The sequence below is a fragment of the Mixophyes fleayi genome, chromosome 1 (genome assembly GCF_038048845.1).
Source record: "Mixophyes fleayi isolate aMixFle1 chromosome 1, aMixFle1.hap1, whole genome shotgun sequence".
Classification (NCBI taxonomy): Eukaryota; Metazoa; Chordata; class Amphibia; order Anura; family Limnodynastidae; genus Mixophyes; species Mixophyes fleayi.
Genome location: NC_134402.1, coordinates 453702290 through 453726997, shown reverse-complemented (window position 1 = coordinate 453726997; position 24708 = coordinate 453702290). Strand labels below are relative to the sequence as shown.

The 24708-nt window shown below is 44.0% G+C and overlaps 1 protein-coding gene across 5 annotated transcripts in view; it reads left to right on the top strand.

The window, feature by feature from the left end:
- The window catches only part of LOC142102090 (phospholipid-transporting ATPase ID-like), a 101064-nt gene that overhangs the window by 33353 nt on the left and 43003 nt on the right, over positions 1–24708 (top strand). For 3 of the 5 annotated variants that reach the window (XM_075186655.1, XM_075186648.1, XM_075186684.1), the window contains exon 2: positions 8450–8529. In XM_075186655.1, the coding sequence (XP_075042756.1) occupies positions 8487–8529 (43 nt within the window). In that variant the 5' untranslated portion in view covers positions 8450–8486. Of the gene's footprint in view, positions 1–4604; positions 4772–8449; positions 8530–24708 lie in introns of those variants that run through there. The other 2 variants (XM_075186663.1, XM_075186674.1) reach the window with 2 other exon arrangements.

The window sequence follows — 24708 nt, the reverse complement described above, 5'->3', positions numbered from 1 at the left end:
AACCATCTGCCCTGTTACAACTGTGTTGGGAAGGAAGCAACTATCACTGAAAAGTGTGCCCTAGTAATAGCCTCCTCCTCTCTTTGATATCTTTAAAAAACAAAAGCAGCATTGGGGGTAATTTCCCTCCCTTCTCCCTTTGCCTGCTCTTTCCCCGGCCCTCGACCCACGTGCCTTTGCATGTCAGACGGGTGATAGCAGATTGCTTTCTTATCTTCCAGGATATCAGAGCTACATATGAGTAAGGTGCCAGATCTGCCCTCACCCTCTAGGCCTGCCAGCCTGTGCCATGGCAGCAGCAATATCTTCATTGCTGGGCATGGGGGGAAGGGGGTGCAGTGGTTTTATTGTCCCAGTACAGGGACCGATAAAAGTGCCAAGATTGTACTGAAACCAGACAGATGTTCCAGTAAATCCAGGGAAGGAAACATAAACACGAAAAGGGATTATTTAAAAATAGCTGGAGAGTTCGAGAAAGGAAAAACCAGTCAGGAATTAAACTACCAGACTACAGCCATAATCTCTCCACCACATGGAAATAAATGCCAGGCCAATACAGTATGCCTTTACTAAACAGTTTAGTAAAAGGAATTTATTTCTGTAAGATCTACGGTGAAGCTGGCACATCAGCCATATAATTATCTCTCATATCTCCGAGTACTTACTGGACATTTCTCAGTCCTAGAGGTGTAAGAGATTAAAAGCAGAAATGAAAAGAGAAACGTCAGCTGCTGTCTGTGCAGACTGGTGAGAGTGATTCATGGATCAAGTAGTGACTTACACCCGTTTCAGGGAGAGAGGGGGGGGGTCCAGCGGTGTCGCCAGTTATCATCCACCCATCCAGGTGTAGTCACCGACAGTGATTCACAGAAAAATATTTCACGTATAATTATAAATCGACGTATTCAGATGGCTTATAGAGAACAATAAACAATCCCTCTCCCCATATCTATAACATAAGATACTTTATTGCAGTATCAATATGAAAGATGACCAGACAATGGGGGGGACGGGACATTAATGGGAACTGGTAATTGAAAAGGTAGTGTTGCCCATAGCAACCGTACAGAACTTTAATTATCTAAACTGCACCTTCAGTTAGAATAAGCGGGAATTCTAATCGGAATGTTGACAACAATGTTAATTGTTACGGATGCAGCCACATATATATATATATATATACAAGTTAACCCGTGCATGATACTCATGCATTCTAGTCAAATCAAGCTACTTAAGGTGTTAAAAAGGTTCTTGTCATGCATTTGGGCCTAGCCCAGGCCTCCTCAGGGGAAGAGCGTTACTTCCCGACGCAAGCGCCCTTTTTTAACGTGGTTTTGTCCACATATCACCACCTCATCATTTTTCTCCATCACCTCATCCTTCATCTTCATCGCCACATCCTTCATCAAGCTACTTAAGGTGTTAAAAACTCCCCACTGTCACCCCTGGCCAGGCCCGGCGCTCCCATTAGGCAAGGTTAGGCAGTTGCCTAGGGCGCCGGGCTCTGGAGGGCGCCACAGAATGAAAATTACTTTAAAACTATGCGGCGACCGCTGACCATACCTTTCACGGCCGCCGCACAGCATTCAGATACATTCACGGGGAGGGGGGAAGAGGCTATTGCTCACCACCACCGCCTCTCTGCTCCGTCTCCTCCTCTCCACTCACTGACTGTCGGGCCGTGACATCATTATCATGGCCCGTGTCAGTGAGTGGAGGGGGAGCAGACGGAGCAGAGAGGCGGCGGTGTTGAGGCAAGGTAAGGAAAGACGTGGGGAGGAGGGAGCCGATTTTTGCGGGGGGGGCGCCCATTTTGACAAAGTGCCTAGGGTGCCATGGACCCTAGCACCGGCCCTGCCCCTGGCAACCACCAACCACTCCCAACTGTCACTTCTCCTTCAAGAAATATATAGGTCAGTGTATAACTCTGCCCAGCAGGTGGCGCTGCAGCTTGGTTTTTTTTTCCCACACACGCCACTAGGCATTTATATAGTAGATATATATATATATATTACTCCTGATTTGTTAAAAAACATTCCGAAAGAAAGTACTGAACAAAAGACAGAGCTATAGTTTTAGAATATTGCATATTTTACACTGTAAAGTTTTTTAAAAAAAAAAAAAAAAATTCTTATCCTTTACAACATTTTGGAGAGTAACCGCTCCTCCCGAGGTATATGGAAGATATATCTGTACCTTATTGATTAGATGCTATTTAGCTGGGTGTCATTAATAACAGCGCATGGAGAGGGTTATTAATAGATGCAAAATTCTGATCCACAACCCATATGTTAGTGACACTGGGCCTGACTCATTAAGGAAAGTTTAGCAAAGTAAGGCAAAACCATGTTGCATTGGAGGGGGAGGTAAATTTAAAATGTGATGGCAGATTTATATTTGGGGTAGGGCATGTCCTAGATCAACTTTACATTTCAGTGTACAAATAAGCTATGAAGTATTTGTGTGCTGCATGAGAAAACAGACAGTATTTTCCTTAGGTGCAAAATAATAAACTAATTTGCACCCCTTGCATTGCCACATGGTTTTGTCCAGAAAACTTGAGTAGGAAAACTTACTCAACTGTTTTGCTTAACTTTCCTTAATGAATCAGGGCCACTATTACATGTGCATACAGTGATGGTGGATGTGAGTGTGAGTGTGAGCAGGATATCCTCTCTGCTAGTGAGATTAGATTGTGTAAATCCTGACCTGTTTCTCTGTGTCAGGGAACCATTATAAAGTTCTCTGTCTGTTTCTGTAACGACTACCGAGAGTGTCTGGAAGCAGCTGCTGTGTCTGAGTGTCACTAATGTCTCCAGAATGAGGAACAGTCGCAGGGCAGATTATTATTTAGTTTTCTGCTTTAATTTCTAAATTTTGACTTTTTGCAGAGGAAGGAAAATGAGTTTTCAATCCCCCGGGGACTCATCCAGGCTTTTGTTCAAAGAGGTATTTTTAATTTGGGTGGGGCCTTTCTGTCGCGGTGCCAGTCAGGATTATTGCGTAATATGTGTCTGTCTTAATGCCACTCCCCAGATTTCTGGTGTTTTCAATTGAAAGTGAAGTTTAATGAGATTTTTTTTGTGTTCCAATAAGAATTCTCATTCCCTCATTTTCCGTAGTGCTGCCCAGCTCGGCTCATTGCACACAGAGGGTACAGAGCTGCAGTTGGCATCGTCCTACTGGCAGGGTCTTGTACACAGTGGTCTTTCTGAGAACCTTTTATAATCTACCGAAGTGTTAAATAAATACAAAAGGGTGCAAAGGTATTTTTATTCTAAAAAGTCGACTTAATATTTAAAATCATAAATTCAATAGTAGGAGAATCGAGACAATACATTAACGTGGTAGCAAATTACCCAATCTCGTAATGTCATCCAAAACAGCATTATATCAATTTATTAAGTAAAAGTCCCATGTAGCCCCTTATTAGGATGCTATAATTTGATTTCAAAACAGGAGGTAATTCCGCTTAGCGATATGAACGCACAATCCTGTAGCAAATCCTCCGCAATGGAACCACAAATCCCAGCATATATTGTGAGCAAGGACCGGAACAAACGTCTGTAAGGGGCGACTTACTGCTTAGGGATGATGGTTACTGCTGCACTGACTATGGTTATCGTCGCAATTTACCAAAAAAATATCGCCGAAGCAGCTGCAGAATACTCAGTGGGGAGGATGGGGGCATCCATGACGCGATTCGTGGTGGATGGCGCAACTTTGGTCCTGTCCCCCCCATGCCAACATGACACCGAAGGGTATAAAGTCGACAAGTGTGCTCTTCCCTCTTCTCCGACCCGTCTCGAATCCATCTGCGCAGACGTGACCTGGCTTTGATGGTTCACAAATGCGCAGGGGAACTGGAAGTCCTGACTCTGGGTTTCAGTTCCACTTATGAAATGATATATTTTTTGTTCGTTTCTAAATGCCGCCCTCCACGTTGCAGAACAACCCCCCCCCATACTGCTGCCTGCGATTGGGACTTCCGGAACCGAAATTAGAGAAGCAGTTGGGAGCACCTCTCTCTACTTTGTCTGTCTTCCTCCTCTCTGGCTCGTATCCTCCACCATCGGTGTCCTGAGATGGCGATAACGATAACAGACCTGCGGCGGTACTTGTATTGCCGAAATCCTTCTTAAATAGGGGGAAACTCTTCGCCATCAGTTACCCCTTCATAGATCAGGACCAATATCCGTTGAGGACATAATTTTTCACCAGAGAAAGGGGTTTTCTTCCGTTTATAAATAGACTGCTATATTATATGTACATTTATATACTAGTTACACATGTTCAAAATGATGCTGTATAAAAAAATATATAGATTGCACTTAATTTCATTACCCTAAAAGTTATATGAGTTTAGCACGGTGAGTGGTAATATATTATATATTATATTGTGATATAACACACAATTGTGCTGTAATGTAAGCATTGCTGGTGAACCTCACATTTCTCTTTATTGCTGGTGTACAGGTGTATTTGAGTGGTGCAGGTTTTGGTATCATGTCCGAAACTGTCCACAGTATTGGCAGAGTGAATATCGTGCTACAATGGGTTAATCCAGAGTCTGTGTCATTGTTTAATCTACAAAGTAAACAGAGAAATTACCGCAGTTATAACTCAGCCTTGAAACACATGAAGCATAGAAGGGTCTTGGCAGCGACTTTGTACTTAACTGGAGCTCTGTACACATGTGTGGGGATTACCCCAATCACCGGTACTACGGTCACACCGAGGTGGCAAATCAGGAAGTGGGGACAGGTACGGTGTAAGTCTGACTGTTATTATTTATATGTAGTGATTGAAGCACGTAACGATTATAGAGGCTGTACCAGCTGCTCTGCTGTCACATACAGTTATAGAATGATACAGGGAATAATATGACAGTAGATCAACTGCCAGTGTAGTTCCAGATAGGCCAGTAGCTGATCCAGTTATGGATGATTCCTGGTTTGGAATACCGGCTCTGGGTGTGCTGCCGTTCGGGTGGACCAGATACCGGTCTAGTTATGGATGAGGGTTGATGTATGGAATATTGGCTCAGGATGTTCATCTGTGAGGTTGGACCAGATACCGGTCTAGTTATGGATGAGGGCTGAGGTTTGGAATATCGACTCAGGATGTTCATCTGTGAGGTTGGATCTGCTGCCGGTCTAGTTATGGATGAGAGATGAGGTATGGAATATCGGCTCAGGATGTTTGTCTGTGAGGTGGGACCAGATACCAGACTAGTTATGGATGAGGGTCGAGGTATGGAATATCAGCTCAGGATGTTCATCTGTGAGGTTGGACCAGATACTGGACTAGTTATGGATGATGGTCGAGGTATGGAATATCGGCTCAGGATGTTCGTCTGTGAGGTAGGTGCTGCTGCCGGTCTAGTAATGGATGAGGGTTGAGATATGGAATATCGGCTCAGCATGTTTGTCTGTGAGGTTGGACCAGATACCGGTCTAGTTATGGATGAGGGTCGAGAAATGGAATATCGGCTCAGGATATTTGTCTGTGAGGTTGGACCAGATACCGGTCTAGTTATGGATGAGGGTCGAGGTATGGAATATCGGCTCAGGATGTTCGTCTGTGAGGTAGAACCTGCTGCCGGTCTAGTTATGGATGAGGGTTGAGATATGGAATATCGGCTCAGCATGTTTGTCTGTGAGGTTGGACCAGATACCGGTCTAGTTATGGATGAGGGTCGAGAAATGGAATATCGGCTCAGGATATTTGTCTGTGAGGTTGGACCAGATACCGGTCTAGTTATGGATGAGGTTTGAGGTATGGAATATCGGCTCAGGATGTTCGTCTGTGAGGTTGAACCAGATACCGGTCTAGTTATGGATTAGGGTCGAGGTATGGAATATCGTCTCATGATGTATGTCTGTGAGGTTGGACCAGATACCGGACTAGTTATGGATGAGGGTCGAGGTATGGAATATCGGCTCAGGATGTTTGTCTGTGAGGTTGGACCAGATACCGGACTAGTTATGGATGAGGGTCGAGGTATGGAATATCGGCTCAGGATGTTTGTCTGTGAGGTTGGACCAGATACCGGACTAGTTATGGATGATGGTCGAGGTATGGAATATCGGCTCAGGATGTTCGTCTGTGAGGTAGAACCTGCTACCAGTCTAGTAATGGATGAGGGTTGAGGTATGGAATATCGGCTCAGGATGTTCGTCTGTGAGGTAGAACCTGCTACCGGTCTAGTAATGGATGAGGGTCGAGGTATGGAATAATGGCTCAGGATGTTCATCTGTGAGGTTGGACCTGCTGCCGATCTAGTTATGGATGAGGGTCGAGGTATGGAATATCGGCTCAGGATGTTTGTCTGTGAGGTTGGACCAGATACCGGTCTAGTTCTGAATGAGGGTTGAGGTATGGAATATCAGCTCAGGATGCTCGTCTGTGAGGTTGGACCAGATACCAGTCTAGTTATGGATGAGGGTTGAGGTATGGAATATCGGCTAAGGATGTTAGTCTATGAGGTTGGACCTGCTGCCGGTCTAGTTATGGATGAAGGTTGATATATGGAATATCGGCTCAGGATGTTTGTCTGTGAGGTTGGACCAGCAGTCGGTCTAGTTTTGGATGAGGGTTGAGGTATGGAATATCGGCTCAGGATGTTCGCCTGTGAGGTTGGACCTGCTGCCGGTCTAGTTATGGATGAGGGTTGAGGTATGGAATATCGGCTCAGGATGTTCGCCTGTGAGGTTGGACCTGCTGCCGGTCTAGTTATGGATGAGGGTTGAGGTATGGAATATCGGCTCAGGATGTTTGTCTATGAGGTTGCACCAGATACTGGTCTAGTTATGGATGAGGGTTGATGTATGGAATATCAGCTCAGGAGGTGGAACCCACTGTGATATGGGAGAGTCTCACCTTGCTGGAGGATGCGTTCCAATGTTCCTTCGGAGTTATGGCCTACGGTTTCAATGATTGGTGAGTGTATTGGCAGCAGCAGTTGTTACAATCTGAGGACAGTAATAATACTTATTACTGGGAATGGATCTGTTTTGAATTTTAGAGCACTGAAAGTAATATGACTGGATTGTGAACTGGAGATCAGAGTAATGGTAGAACACTCAGCGGACGTCATAGAACACAAGATGCTTAATTATTACAATTTATGTACTTGTAATAAAGTCAGAGATGTAACTCATGGATGTACATGAGAGACTGGCATACAGGAGTCAGCAGCCGGGTATGAGGGATAATCGCGGACAATGCAGATGTCTTAATCAGCAACCATGGCCTGGATCTAGCTAGTGTCGTCCGATGAGGCTTTGGTCCAGGAGCCAGTAGCCAGGAGGGAGTTACAGACTATACATGGATTTAGTATTGTTGTGGGTGGGCCATACTAACTGGCCGACGTATAGAGAGTACATGTATGTCTAACTAGTAGGGATCGTCGTTCCAATTTTGTTTATTGTTCTTTGTGTTGATAGTTGCAGAAACTGAGAGTCTGTGAATAAAACAGACAGGGCCTGATTAATCTTGGAGCACAATGAGAACTCAGTTTGCATTTTTGAAAATGGGACACAAATTGCACGCACATGTTCTCGTATTCAATATAAGCGAACCTTAAGAAACGTTTCCATTTGAATATGGTTATAGTTATATACAGGCTATACGGTATGCACATAGACAGGACAATACTGCAGGACGTGCAATATACCGATATGTGCAATATGAACTATATGAACCAATGAAAAAAAAAATTAAATACATTAATAACTTTTAATACTGTAATCGTTAATAGAAATACATTTACCTGGTTTTTTTTTTACATAAATGAGGATGTCATTAATGCATTCAGTACATAAAATTGATTTTTATAGTTTCTCGTACTGGCATAATGTTCATTTTGAGCACGTGCAGAGCTATTTCCCGCAACATACAGCGCATAACAGGATTTATGTCCGCAGATGACCCAGGACCACAGTTGCTTTCAGAAACGATATCGTCAGAGCCGTTATTAGAGCGCTGTCCTACATGCTTTTACATGTGTTTGGGGCAGAAGTCAGTGACTTTGGGGATTTAAAAGTACATAAATTCAGTAAATGCTCACATGTAAAAAAAAAAATAGGTAACATGGGATTATAATCGTAGGATTATTTATCATGTATTCATTTCCATAAAAAGAAACAGCCTAGTTTTGTCCTGTCCCACACATAATTTTAGTTCTGTTTCTCCACTGACGGCTGTAAAGAAGCGCACGGAATATACGGAGCTCTGTTACAACGGGCAGGAGTTATCCTATAGATTATAGCGCCCTCTTATTACTTTGTGTGTTAATACCCAGACTTGTTTTGCTTCTATGTTTGTATCTATTTGATAAGTGCTGCAGAGTATTCAGGCACTATATGAATAGATGTTGGAGTAAAGTAATAATAGTAATAATATTTCTGCATCTGTAATAACTTTGTGTCATTGTGTTTTGCTGCAGAATTTCCATGGAATTGTAGGCGGAGTAGGATCTGGGAATGCCTCGGTTTGGATTGAATTGCGGGAAGAAGAAACAGGAAGGTGAGTTTATTCCTGTCCTCCAGTGTTTGCATCCTTGTAGCTATTGTCGTATAGGATGGAGCTGAACCTTACCTGATACCCACCGTGTAACTGAGGAACACCTGATACCTATCTGTGAGCGACGGCCTAACAATTGCTCTCGCTGTTCTGGGGAAACACAATCTGTACTCTGATAATATGATTATGTCACCTGGAACACAAAGTTCTGCTGCCATTATTCCCAGTTCCTCTTTTGGTTGCAATAAAAGTTACATTTCACAATTCAGTACAAAAGGAAAAAAAGGAAAAAAAATTAACATCATTTAATGAAATCCGCCGAGGTGACTGCAAACAGAGAGGTGATTGTGATCTTGGTGTTGTGGAAAATGTGATAATCTCACAATTTGATACAGGGGAGTTTTGCCTATTAAGAAGCAGCAGAAATTAGTATCCACTGTCATAACAATGTTTCAAATGTATTAAAGTACAGAAATATTTGCTCTAAAGAAAGAAGGGGAAAACATAGTGGGGGAAATCATTTATTAAGATAGCCTACATAAAATAACAAACAGCAAACGAAGAATCCTGTAAACTCCACTGATGATCTTTATAATGATGAAGTCCAACATGATGAAACGCGTTGGGTTTACGCACCGTCATATTAAACACCAGCAGTGGGGTCTTGAGAGGGCACCTGCACTGTTTGGAGGCTGTGATAGATGATATACTGCTTGTTTCTCTCCGATCTGGTACATTTCATTTGTTTTTTATTAAGGCTTTTTCATTAAGCATTTTCTCCATGAAGCTTCCGCTTTTCCTTCTTGCACAGATCTATCAGCCAGGAGAGGAAATGATTAATTAAAGGGATGCGCAGAGCTCTTTAGGAACTTGGGGGCCTATATTGGACCTCCAACTTACCAAATTGGAACTCCTAAGGCAAGCCAGATAGTCCAAATGATGTATCTTATTCTCTAGATCTTTTTAAAGATCACACAGCATTACTTTAACGTAAATCTTATAATCCCTTCTTGAAAATACCCTTATATGTTTATATTTCAAAAATAAAAGTGGAGCACGCTACAAATATATGTTTTGCAGCTTAAAGAAATATTTAAAAAAAACATGAAACAACTATTTGAAATCCTCTACAAGCGATTTGAGTGGATCACAGTTTCCCACATGGCAGCCATATTGTGGGCGGAGCAAATATTTATAGGAATACAGCCTATCTGTTCTCAAGGGGATAATGTCTTTGCTGAGACACAAGGCTCTTTTCCTCAGAGACCAGCTTGTCCGGGACGAAACTCCTCAGCCTCTCCGCTCGGTGAATCACAGATGGTCAATTATATACAAGATGCTGTTCCCAACACAAGATTTAAATACAGAGATTGTTTAAATATTTAGATGACGGTTCCTGAAACGCGCAGAGTCAGGTCAGACCAGCCCCGTGGATGCCAGCAGATACTCATCATATGATGCAGTTATCGCACATGGCGTCTACATATGTTCCAAAAAAGGTCATGTGTGATTGATATCGGAAGTCACAGATATGTTCACGTTACAAATATAGGAATGTGCTTGTTGAATACAGAAAAACAGAATTTTGGCAGCAACTTAAGGATTTGCTATAGTGTAAAATAAATTACTGGAGGAGCGGAGACCAGAATGGGAAGGGGGTTACGGGGTTAGCCTGTATCTCTTCAGTGCTGAAAGATTAATCACAAAATAATTGGAAACATTATCCATTTGCTAATGTTCACAATATGTTTCAGTGAACGTTCCATGACCTGATTCTTACATGAAATAGTAGATGGTGAAATTCCTTTATGTTTGACAGAATTTGCCAGTGATTATGAGCAATTTGTGGGGCCAGGACATTGGCCGAGTGGCACGGTCGCCCAGCATGTGCCCGTCTTATGAGAAGGCTGCAGAAAGCTGGGAAAGGCTGTTTTATTCTTATTAACATTATTGGGCATTTGACCCGATATGGTGCTTTGAAATCAACCCAAAAATTGTTCCAAGATTTTTCCGGGATGTAGGAAGATGCGATTGGAAAAACGGCCCTAAAGATCCGTGTGTGACCCCACTGTCAGACATCGGTGTGATTCAGGAGTCATCCAGCTATAACCAATGTGCCAAAAGGTCTTATTTCTTCCAGTTAGGGAGAGTGAACCTGTCCCTTGGGCGGAGACGAGACACCGGTCCATATGTAGCCTTACAGTGTGGATATTATTATATTATAGTGCAGCACGGTGGCTTAGTGGTTAGCACTTCTGCCTCACAGCACCGGGGTCATGAGTTCAATTAACAACCATGGCCTTATCTGTGTGTTGTTTGTATGTTCTCCCCGTGTTTGCGTGGGTTTCCTCCGGGTGCTCTGGTTTCCTCCCACACTCCAAAAACATACTAGTAGGTTAATTGGCTGCTATCAAATTAACCCTAGTCTCTCTCTCTCTCTGTGTATATTAGGGAATTTAGATTGTAAGCTCCAATGGGGCAGGGACTGATGTGAGTGAGTTCTCTGTACAGCGCTGCAGAATTAGTGGCGCTATATAAATAAATGGTGATGATGATGATGATGATATTACTGAATTAGAAGTAGACGTAATGACAGAATGGGAGATCTCCTTATATTTTTGTATATCTAGTTATTTCCTATAGGTTGTTCCACAGAGCTGGAACGGACGATCTTGGGGGTCTGCACAGACATTTATTTCACTCTGCTATAAACCTGCTTAATTCTGACCCCTCCTAATGCTAAGCTGTAATATGTGTATGTAGATAACTAATCTTATCTGGCGGAAATATCCACATGTGTTAAACATCTGGTCTACACGGGACGTTTCCTATTAATATATTATCAGACAAAGCTGACTTTTATTTACTGCAGTTTATTCTAGTCATTGACAGTAAAGATAAAAGCAGAGGTCAGAGTTATTCACATAGGAGACATTTTACATGGAACATATCAAATTGAAGGAAAAGAGGAGACACTTTTACATAGGGTTTTCCTTTACAAAGCGTCACAATATTCACACAAAGTCTAATGAGGACAGAGAATATTATTTTCTGAGAATACACAGTACAGTTTTGTGTAATGTGAGAGAAAACTTAAATGGCGTCTTTTACGCAGGATACTACAGAACGGGGAACAGCTATTAATTATGAGTTGGAAAGAAAGAAAGAAAAGTGTGTTTTGTTTGAGGCACTGTAATGACAATAGTACTTCATTAAAAACTCAATCTTTATTTCAATACATTAAAAGAAAAATTATCTCTATTAGAATTTCTTATGTTCTTGAATTAAAGAAATTTATAGCGAAATATTAAAATGTGAATAGCAAATAATGACCAAAAAATAAACCATTAAAATAGGCAGAACTATGCTGCTCAGCCGTGACGCTGTTCAGATACAGATAAACCTTATTATATGTTCTTAAGATATATTAACTATTATTTATAAATACTAATATATTTCTCAGACATGTTTTTAATAAATTATCACTCTATGACCCATAATAAACCAATCACTATCAAATCATACTGGTCTCTGGAACTTTAATTTCCATCTTGCACTTAATTCTATTTGTGCATATAACTAATGAAGTACATCCAGTTGTGCCTTAAACTACAATGAGTTGGGTATTTCTGGTAGTATAATTATTACCAAGTACCTTGTGCAAAGATTCTTTCAGGATCCAATTTACCATGACAAACTCTGCATAGTTAGTACATTGAAGTGATGTCAGCTGACACAATAGAAATGGGACTTATCCCTCCCATTAAACTTGTCTAATTTTATTTATATATCATCATCGCCATTTATTTATATAGCGCCACTAATTCTGCAGCGCTGTACAGAGAACTCACTCACTTCAGTCCCTGCCCCATTGGAGCTTACAATCTAAATTTCCTAACATACACAGACATACGGACAGAGAGAGAGAGAGAGAGAGAGAGAGAGAGAGACTAGGGACAATTTGTTAGCAGCCAATTAACCTACCAGTATATTTTTGGAGTATGGGAGGAAACCGGAGCAAACACGGGGAGAAAATACAAACTCCTCACAGACAAGGACATGGTCAGGAATAGAACTCATGACCCCAGCGCTGTGAGGCAGAAGTGCTAACCACTAAGCCACCGTGCATTGGCTGGATCAATTATAGAGTAAAACTCATTATTACATAGTACAGTGTATCACATATCTGTGTGTTATTACATAGTACAGTGTATCACATATCTGTGTGTTATTACATAGTACAGTGTATCACATATCTGTGTGTTATTACATAGTACAGTGTATCACATATCTGTGTGTTATTACATAGTACAGTGTATCACATATCTGTATGTTATTACATAGTACAGTGTATCACATATCTGTGTGTTATTACATAGTACAGTATATACCATCATCATCAATTTATATAGCGTCACTAATTATGCAGTGCTGTACAGAGAACTCATTCACAACAGTCCCTGCCCCATTGGCGCTTACAGTCTAAATTCCCTAATATAGACACACACACACACACACACACAGGGAGACAGACAAAGAGGGAGAGAATAGGGTTAATTTTGATAGCAGCCAATTAACCTTCCAGTATGTTTTCGGAGTGTGGGAGGAAACCCACGCAAACACAGGGAAAAAATACAAACTCCACACAGATAAGGACATGGTCAGGAATAGAACTCATGACCCCAGCGCTGTGAGGCAGAAGTGCTAACCACTAAGCCACCGTGCATTGGCTGGATCAATTATAGAGTAAAACTCATTATAGGTCTGAGAACACAGAACAGAGAGCGAGAACAGCTATTAATTGTCTGTGTGTAACATAATTGTTCTGCAATATGTGTCCATCACGTGCGCACAATGTTGGTTGGTTGCGACAAATTCAGGGCCCAGATCAGACTCTCGCACTTCTATAAAAAGCCTTTGATAACTTGTGTTAATAGATGGGGAGTAAAGAAGGAAAATCAAAGGTAAAAAGATAGATTTCTATTTCTGTAGCATCTAACAAATTCTGCTATTGTTATTTAAGGCCAGAGGGACGTCGGGTTATTGGAAATTGGTAGCTCGGAAGTTATGAGAGTATATTTCTGTGTGTACTTATCCCGTAGGAACTGATAAGCTGGACTCACATAACACAGAGACCTAGAGATATAAAAATATCCACGTCCATCCTGCGTTATAGAACGATCATTTCTCTCCAGCGTGCCTGTGTCTCTCCTAAATCCCATCTTTCTACCAGAAGAAAATTGGGCCGCCACATTGATGGTCCATTGATAATATCTATAAGAAGATTTTATAAGAAGATTGTTTTTAAGGTGTGAGATGAAGACAAATGATAGCAAGAAAACAGTCTGCTGCAGCGTACTCAAGTCTGTAAAAGTCACTTACAACAGGACAGCAAATGGCATTTTATGACCTCAGGGGCCTATGTTTAGGGTGGGGGAGTACAAAATTTAGGTTCTTCTGATGGGAGGAGCTGAGCGGATCGGGGCGCTCCAGAGTGTCGGCTGCACGCGAGTATACAGCCACCCGTAGAAACTAGATTTAATCTATGCGGACCAAGAGAATTTAAATGAGATGCAAGGGGTGGAAATGGCGCATTGGCGGGCAGCATTCTCTGCATTGTGGCGGACGTACACCATTTTCCTACCTGAAGATGGAATTGCATTTTACAGACACCCCCAGTAATTTGGAGTTGTCCTCTTCTTCCCCAGGATGGTATTTGTGTATTTGATACAGGAAAATGCCTTTTTAGACACATTTAACCAATGTAATAAAAACATTTGAACACACAAAAGTGACCTTTAATAATGACGTTCCGATGTCCCCTCAATCTTATTTATTTAGGGTAACCCGAGCAGCATTATAGGAGTGGACCAGTACACATGACCGTAGTGTTTGGTCTACAGTAATTGTACCAGGACATTATAGGGATATTTTCCACCAAGTGCATTTGCATTTGGACCAGACCAATTTTCCAGGGCGGTAGATCCACAAACCGCCGTGTAACTATTAATGCTCCGGGCGGACAATTAGGAGCATTTTTCCGTCACTCTCTACTGCGACAAAAACTGGTTTAATACATCTTTAAAATCCCTGTTTTTGTAAATCAAAAATATGGCTTTTTTATTTGTGTTTCCAATAAAACGCCCTGCTGCTCTCCACTGAAATCACTTCTGGATCCAGCAACTACAGCCCGGGGAGCTGAGTAAATAGACAGATCCCAGAAATAGCAAAAACTTGGAAAGAACAATCTGTCGGAGCCAAATCTGACACTTCTTACAGCACTGAGAGGGTTAAAGACACATGTGATTATATTCTGTGATCCAATATAGGGCCTGCAGGATAAATTGACGGCTGTTTTGTGTTTCCAAGTTAATTACCAGAGAGGAATACGTCTTATATAAAATATTCCTTCTGCCTGAAGCCAAAATGTTAACTTGGTATTGAAAAGCTGAATGAACTTAAACTGTGTAAACGACCAAACCTCTCACTTTACTGAGGGCAGGTTTAAGGGGCGTCACATGAAAATTAGGAGAAGCAAGGAAGGTTTATAAGCTAAACAGACAGTAAACAGCCGAGGCTGTCATTACTCCACAGATGTTTCCTGGGCCTTTGATTTAAAGCTCCATAAATTAAAAATACGTGTCGCACACACTTAAACTGCCCGTCCAACACCCCTCGTCCATTATCTCACAGGGTAGGAGCAGGGCTGATGGCAAAAATGACAAAACATTTTTTTTCCCCACCTCTTAAAGGTTATAGGCACACATAGTTTATGTGTACCTCCCTTTGGGTAGATTCTGGAGGCCAGGTTCGAAGGACAAGTGCAGGGAACATGATAAAGCAATTTGCAGCATGATGGCCCCGCCCCCACTGCTCAATGACTCCATTGTGTCATCATACAGTGGGGGCGGGGCCAGGATGATGTAAATCAGGTCATCAGGACCCGATCAACAAGGTTTGATGAAACAAACAGTCATCAAGGTCATGTCCCGCCCTCTTTACAAGAGGAGGTGGGATCCAGGCGGGTGAACAGAGAGGTGGGATCCGGGAGGGTGGGCAGAGAGGTGGGATCTGTGAAAGTCTCCCTGGAGAAGCGGCATCCGGGAGGGTGGGGTCAGAGGCAGGATCCGGGAAGATGGGCGGAGAGGCGGGATCCGGGAGCGCGGACAAAAAGGTGGGATCTGAGAAAATCTCCCTGGAGAGGCGGGAACAGGGAGGGCGGGCGGAGAGGTGGAATTCGGGAGTGTGGGCAGAGAGGTGGGATCCGGGAGGGTGGGTGGAGAGGCGGGATCCGGGATGGTGGGTGGAGAGGCAAAATCTGGGAGGGTGGGTGGAGAGGCGGGATCTGGGAGAGTGGTGGCAGAGGCGGGATCCGGGAGGGTGGGTGGAGAGGCGAGATCCGGGAGGGTGGTGGAGAGGCAGGATCCGGGAGGGTGGTGGAGAGGCAGGATCCGGGAGTGTGGTGGAGAGGCAGGATCCGGGAGGGTGGGTGGAGAGGCGGGATCTGGGAGGGTGGTGGCAGAGGCGGGATCCGGGAGGGTGGGTGGAGAGGCGAGATCCGGGAGGGTGGTGGAGAGGCAGGATCCGGGTGGGTGGTGGAGAGGCAGGATCCGGGAGGGTGGTGGAGAGGCAGGATCCGGGAGGGTGGGTGGAGAGGCGGGATCTGGGAGGGTGGTGGCAGAGGCGGGATCCGGGAGGGTGGGTGGAGAGGCGGGATCTGGGAGGGTGGTGGCAGAGGCGGGATCCGGGAGGGTGGGTGGAGAGGCGGGATCCGGGATGGTGGGTGGAGAGGCAGAATCTGGGAGGGTGGGTGGAGAGGCGGGATCTGGGAGGGTGGTGGCAGAGGCGGGATCCGGGAGGGTGGTGGCAGAGGCGGGATCCGGGAGGGTGGGTGGAGAGACGGGATCCGGGAGGGTGGGTGGAGAGGCGGGATCCGGGATGGTGGGTGGAGAGGCAGAATCTGGGAGGGTGGGTGGAGAGGCGGGATCTGGGAGGGTGGTGGCAGAGGCGGGATCCGGGAGGGTGGGTGGAGAGGCGGGATCTGGGAGGGTGGTGGCAGAGGCGGGATCCGGGAGGGTGGGTGGAGAGGCGGATCCGGGAGGGTGGGCGGAGCGGCGGGATCTGGATCGGTGGATGTTCCTGGGTGAGTAGGCAACTATGGATATATGTTGCCTACTAAGTGAAGATTGACATTTTTGGGGCTGGGCCATTATTCATGAGATTGCAGCCTATTGCTTCCTATGAACCAGTGACATAACGGAGGTTGGAGGAACTCCAGATGTCACTAATTCCAAGTGAATATATAGACTGCACTCTCATTAATTTTTGTTTAGCCCACTGCTGTGTGTTGTGACAGGCACATTTGAATGTATGGTATATATAGTATGGTGTATATAGTATGGTGTATATAGTATGGTATATATAGTATGGTGTGTATATAGTATGGTATATATAGTATGGTGTATATATAGTATGGTGTATATAGTATGGTGTATATATAGTATGGTGTATATATAGTATGGTGTATATAGTATGGTATATATAGTATGGTATATATAGTATGGTGTATATAGTATGGTGTATATAGTATGGTGTATATAGTATGGTAATGACGGCTTCTTTATTACATATTGCTTTACAATTGGGAGCAAACAGAGTAATAAAAACAAGACTGGGTGTAACAGACAGACAGAGGTCAGAGGACTCTGCTCATAATCTTCCAATCTATGGAACAATGGGAGTTTGATACATGAGATCATTGGGCTATGTGATCCGGTCAGGGGCCAGAGGGCTTTTGAATAAAGAATAATAATAATAATAATAATAATATTGTAGAGATGACTTATTTATCACCCCTGCTGGCGTCATGTCGGATTCTCTCCACCTGTCAATAACATGGAGTAGGTGCGAGTAAAGTGCGAGTGCAGCGCTGTCTGTCTATCTGCGCAGGGACCGGACACAGAGCCAGAGCCAGTAGCGGTACGTACAACAGGTTCCTGACGTGGGACAACCACAGCACTGGGGGGGGGGGGGGGGAAGGGGGGTTAAAAGTTTTTGTTTTGGGTTGTACGTATCCTTTGAGTACTAGAGACTGTGGCTTGCTATTGGATTAGGCATTACCAACTAAGGTGTCCAAATAAACTGTGTCCAAATAATCTGAAGGTAAACTGAACGGGAATGCAGATGACCACGTTCAGAGGACAATTGTTTTCCTGTATTGTACTACATATAACCTCACTGAGGGGGTCCGACCAGGAGCACATAATGCCCACTGAGAACAGCCGGTGCCGGGCACTCATATGGGCCGACAACAATCTGCAGCCGGATTACAGCGTTCTAGGAAAATACATCCAGCTGGAGACAGGAACTTGTTACAAGATCATGTTTGGTGTTGACTGTGGAGCTCTCAGTATAGACCATAAGTCACTATGACGTTATCATGGAGGACCAGATGTAATCCAGCTGCTCATAGCTACATATTTACCTTACTTCTATGAATGGGCCGTTGACTATCGTATAATGTGGAATCCTTACACCTTAAGAACATCACATTTTCATTCTGCTGTCCTCACTCTGTCGGTTGTTCCTGTTTATTTTTGTTGTTTGTTTTGTCCTCATAGCCGCCTGGCGCTCTCATGCAGAGCCGGATTTAGACCTCATGGGGCCCTAGGCAAGATACTGGTTTGGGGCCCCCTCCCTGAAAAAATCCATAGCACTATAGTTTTTTTAGCATAACATATACCCCTATTCAGGGGCTGGCTGGCAGACTTTAGCCCGGGGGGGCAAGCATATAGAACTAGCCCATAAGTAGCGGCCCATTTTTAAAGGGTGGTCTCACTGCCGACCCTGGGAGGGCCCTGTGGGGACCGCTGGGCCCTAGGCAATTGCCTAGGTTGCATAGTGGTAAATCCGGCCCTGCTCTCATGCCCCTAACACGTACTTTAAATTGACATCTAAAACGCATCATTGAAATTAATGGCATGTAATGCGTTAAATGACAATTTAATGTTTGCTACGTCTGTATATTGTATCTTGCTGCAGCCTTGATTATAATTTAGGCTGCAGTTGATTTAGGAAATGATTAACAGTGCAGTATATCTACAGTTCAGCAGCGGGCCGGCCCCTTCTTGGCATGTTAGATTCCAGGCCACCAGTAAGCATTTAGGAAGTAATGACATATTAGTCAGCGCTGTACAGATTGCATACGATGGCACCAGAGGTAAGGGTGACCCTGAGATCTGGGGCCCATTCAGCCCAAGGACAAACACATAAACTCATCCAGAACAGCTAATAAATCAGCACAGACCAGCCGCGCTGGTCCATTATCCTCTGTTCAGCCTCTTGGGAAGTACAAAGCTCCATCCTGATAATATTCAGCTGTTTGGCTCCTCTCACACATATAATAATGAAGCAGTTGACAAACTACAAAGTTCCACCACATATATGGATATAGGATTTCTTTAATCATGTACAGCTGAGTTAATCTATTTGGCTGGGTCAGTAATTATCCCACCTGTTTCTACAGACAGAAATCCTAAAAACATGAACTGGATATGGCCCTTGAGGACAGGTTTGCCCACCCCTGACATAGAACATACTTTTGCAGCCTAATCCTTCTCCCGTTGAGTCAAATTTAGATGGAGGGACAACCTCCAGCTCTATCAAATTCTCGAGGCAAAGGGGTGAAAGTGGATCTATCCTGCAGCAAGATGTCCAGCAGGTCAGGGGTCTGGTCGTATTAGCGAAGTGTAAGATTTGGCCCCTTCCATGTGAGCAGCAGCTGGGACAGCTCTGACAGCAGATGAAAGCAACGTGAGGATTGTGGACCTGTCTGAACGGTGGAAGATACAGAATTCTTCCTCGAGAATTGGTTAATCTTGACCTTCAGCACAAATCCTTTTTTGCCATGTTTGTGATGGAGAGGAACCATAGAACTTAAACCTCCTCCACATGGTTCTCCTCAAAGGAAATGAACACCAAGCTCCTCAAATACAGGGATATGTAATGTCCCATACCTTAACAGAGTAAAAGGTCAAATACAGTTTAACATTTTCAACATCTCCATCCTGACTTCTTGTTTGAACACCATAATCACAGTTCTTCATTTCACTCAGTAAAAAGAGACTCATAGACCTATATAACTATATATCCATCTAAACTTCATGTCAACCACAGGTTCCTCGTCTTCCCCACTCCAGGAGAAGCCCATGGCGGCTGGTCAGATTCCAAAGTTGCTGGTTGACCTCCTAGGATAGACCTCATCACAGATTTGATCGCCTTACATAGTAACACAGTAACATAGTTGATGAGGTTGAAAAAAGACACCAGTCCATCAAGTTCTATTTCGGATCTCCTGCGATCCTGCAATTATATTTGAAAATGATCCAGAGTAAGCAACCGTCAATCTGTTTCAATTGTGAAAATCCTCCCAGACTCAATATTGCAGTCCTATTTTTACCCTATATCCAGTACTATCCTTCATTTTAATAAACGATTGTATCCCTGGATACACTTTTCCGCAAAAATTTGTCTAACCCTTTAAACATATCTATTGAATCTGCCATCACAACCTTCCCTGGCAGTGAATTCCATATCTTGACTGCCCTTACTGTAAAGAACCCCTTCTTTAGCTGGTTATGAAACTTCCTCTTCTCTAAACTTAGGGGGTGACCGCGTGTCCTGTGTATCGTCCTTGGGGTAAAATGTTCCCATGAAAGTTCTCTGTATTGACCCTTAATGTATTTGTTCACAGGAATCATATCTCCTCTTAGATGCCTCTTTTCTAAAGTAAACATGCCTAAACTGGCTAACCTTTCCTCATAACCCTTTAGCAATTTTGTCGCCCTTCTCTGAACCCTTTCTAGTTCCAAATTATCTTTTTTATAGAGTGGTGCCCAGAACTGTACTGCATATTCAAGATGAGGTCTTACCAACAACTTATACAGTGGCAAAATTACACTGTCTTCCCTTGCATTTATGCCCCTTTTTATGCATGCCAATACTTTATTTGCCCTTTCAGCTGCTTATCCTATATCCTATATGTAATCTATCTGAGCAATAAGTGTAATAGTGCTCTGGTTCTAGATTATTTTATAAAGAGTGGATCTGATGTAGTTTGCCTGCAAGAGACCCATATTACTGGCACTATGCACTATGCAGATGGTGGACTTACCACTTTCCCAATGCTTTAGAGGAGTCTCTATATTTGTAACATACACATTAATATTCGCTATTATCTCAATCTCCCTTAAACTTGACTCTGCATATCTAACACTTACACTGGCTCCTGGAGACTGTGGGGCTTATGTTGTGTTGGGCATATGCCCGTTGGCTTGACATAAGATCTGCAAATTTGTACTGCACATGCCCACAATAAAACCATACGCCTGCGTCATTATGTAGATCTGTCACAGTAAGAACAGACTTGCAAGGAGACGCAGATAGTCCTGTCAGTAGCTGTATTACTTACAGGTGTCCTAGACTGATATTGTCGGTTGGCACCACTAGCCGTGGCTGATTGTGGATTCACCTTGGATGGCGCTTTCTTCATTGCTCCTCCCTATATTATATGACTTTTTGGCTATATCTTAAATTAACTTTTTGCTACTTTGATTCGTACATGAGAAGGAAGTTATATCTGCTGGATTATAGACCTTGTGTCACTCACCGGACTGTGAGTGCTACTTCTCGTGTGTTTAGGAACCGTGGCCGTCCTCCATCCTGAGGGTCTGCGCATGTGCAGCCCTTTCAAAACCTTCAGTACCTGTTCCTTTTAGTTAATTGGCTGATCAGGCAACACTCCCTATTTAAAGCACCTGTTGTCTATACCTCGTTGCCTGATCTTGGAGTCTCATTCCCCATGAGCCTCTGAAGGTGTTCCTGTGTTTCCTCGTGTATTCAGCCCCTGCTGATTCCTGTTGTTCGTTGTGGTTTCCAGACCACTTCAATTCTCCTGTGTTCATCGTGACTGCACCAGCTGATTCCTATCCGCTGCCTCCGTGCTTCTACAGTATCCTGCTCACTTCAACTCTCCCGTGTTTCATCGTGACTGCACCAGCTGATTCCTATCCGCTGCCTCCGTGCTTCTACAGTATCCTGCTCACTTCAACTCTCCCGTGTTTCATCGTGACTGCACTCAGCTGATCCCTATCCGCTGCCTCCGTGTTTCTTCAGAGTCCTGCTCATCGCAACTCTCCAGTACTCATCGTGTCTGCCGCCAGCCGAGCCGCTGTTCCCGTGCTTCTACAGTGTTCCCACTTGTGTCAACTCGCCTGTCTGCATCGGGTCAACGCTCCGCTGCTTTCATCTCAGCTAGACCGCCTCAACTCTCCCGTGTTCTCCAGGTGTCCAGTTCTATATACTACTGCTTCCTGAGTATTGTTTACATCTTTGCTGGTCTACCTACCATGCGCTGCACCTACTTGCTTACTGCTTCCACCCTCCTGGGACTTCTCATCCTGCCGGCCTCCAGCCGTTCAGGTATCCCTGCACCTCTCTCTGACAGCCTGCTCTCCTGAACCACGGTATGCATACTTCTCATTGACTGTGCTGGTGTATTGCATATCTAGCTGGACTGAGTTGCTCTCCTCAGGAGTTTCCTATCCACTGAGACTATTGCTATCATTGACTGTGATTCCTTTTAGCCTGGATAGTTCTTGTGACTGTGTATATTTGTGCAGTGCTGTTCAGTTATCATTCTGTGCATATCATCGTGGGATCAAGTTCAGTGTGCCCGTGTATCCTCTGTATTGCATTTATCTCCTCGTGCTCCTCCTCACTATAGCAGTGGTACAACTTGCTAGATGCAGACCACTGTTCCCTGTTTCCTGTGTCACCAGTTCCCAGTGTCCTTCACATAGCAGTGGTACAACTTGCTAACGCAGACCACTGACTCCCCGGATACCTTCACCTGGATTCCATTCCTTCACCCAGACAGCGGTACAACCTGCTATACGCAGACCGCTGACTCTCATCACCTCCTTGTTACTCCTGGACATTCCTCCTCACTATAGCAGTGGTACAACTTGCTATACGCAGACCACTGACTACCCTCACGCTCCCTTGTCCATCCAGTTCCTCGTGTACAGTTATTTACCTATTACCAGTGCTGCTAGTCATAGACTTTCCTCGAGCATTCTCTTATCACCTGCTGTCTCCTGTTCCGTGATCACCCCGCTACCAGAGTACCATATTACCAACTATACTGCTCTGGTAAGTCCATCATCTGGTGATACCTGGGTAAAGACTCCTAGTGCCCGTGACACCTTGGTTTTTGTTGTTTTAATTTAAATCAAACCTAATAGCGAATGCGTTTTTCTCTATGAAAGCAAATGTTTACAAAATAATGTTCTTGCGCTAATGACGTGGTTGGGTGTAAATGTAAACCTGGCACATATGGAACTACTGAGAAATGGAGATGCCGCCGTCTCAGCATATGGGTGTAAGTAGGCTGTTTTTAAGGGTGACTTTTTAGAACTATTTTTAATTGAACATGCATCCAACTCCGCACCGGCCTCTATATGTGTATAATCATTTTCATGACAAATTCCACTGTGCACCCCCCCCCCTCCCCCCCCCCCACGCACGCACACACACACACACACACACTACTGCTGCTTCCTTGACACCCTTTGCTTAATACAAGAACTGGAGGTTGTAATACTTTTTGCACCCTTAGGGCCGACACTATTGCTGCCACAGTGTCGCCTGCACCTTACTATTTAGAATAGACTTTGTCCCTACTTACGTGCTGAACATCTGCAGAATATCTCATATGCAAATCGAGGGGGGGTTTCTTAGTGCCCGGAAACCCCCCTCCAAACCTGGAGCACTGTATAATTGAGGTGGCTGGACCCTGCCCCCGCTTCACATGGCTCTGCTTGAATAGGGAGAGCTGCGTGCACCTAACAGTAGTGCACGCAGCATTGCCCATGTATATTATGGGGATAGGAAGAGTTGGAGAGCAGTCAAGCACTCTCTAAAATTATAGCCACGTCCCCATGCATGCTGGTCACGCCCACTGGCGGCGTGGTGTGGAAACCCCGCTCTGCAAATCCTGTGTTTGCCCCTGTATCTTCTCTGGGTGGTGTCGGACCACCTTCCCCTCCTGGTTGGGCTCCCGTCCGCGCCAAAGTCCTTCATCGGATGGTATGCAGAGTGGCTAGACTTCTTCAGCCTCATCATGGCTCTCTGCCCCGTAGGCATGGTTTTGGAAGCCTTTAAATCATCCATTAAGGGACTCCTCTCCCCTAGGGCTGCTGATAATAGGTTGATGTTCAAATGAGGAGAAAGCCAGAGAGGTCCTGAGATCTGAACAAACCTATTCCAAAGATATCACCCCATACTAAAACAGAGTAGCCTGGGAGCATAAATAATAATTGCAGCAGGTACACTACCAAAAGCCCAAAGTCACGTTTTATTCTCACTATACAGAATATGTCCGATCAGTAAAAGAAGAATGTTTTGCTTTAGCTTTTATTTCTCGTGGCTTTCCTTCCTACCTCTTGTTACTTCGATTCTAGCTTTAATAGTGGTGATTTTTTAAGCCGAGTAAAGATCCTCTCATGTGAATCTTCACACCTCATTTTTCTATTCACAGTTGACATTAAAATCAGGTTTTTCTGCCCGTCAAGTCCAAATATTGGAATATCTGTAGGTTCTTCAAGAAGATGCAATGTTAGCATGACGATATCATATGGTTTATAGGGTCTTGGCGTCCTTGGATGACGCTATCTTAAGGCCGCCTGGTTAAGTTTGGCTTTGAAAATAACTATGGCATACAGGATTTGCGGAGAAGGTGGCTTTGTATGCTAATGACATGGATCTATTCATACGTGACTCCCCACCCGTTCCTCTAGTAGACTCTATGGTAAGTCTCTTGAACGGTCAATACTCCGACCTTTCCATTAACTAGTCTAGGTCGAACAATTTTCTTTTTTTTTTAAACCTGGTATACCCTGCCCTCCATCTCTAGTTCTCCCTCTACAACGGGTGTCTCTGACATGTTTAGGTGTGAAGGTCTTCTGTGATCCCCAAATTTTCCTTACACTGAATACAGCCTCCTTGCTGAGAATTAAAGCTGCTACATGGTCTATCTTTCTCCTGAATCTCACAAGTAGACTCATTCTGGTCAAATTACTTATCCCCCTCAAAATTTCACCCATCCCCACATTAAATAAGGTC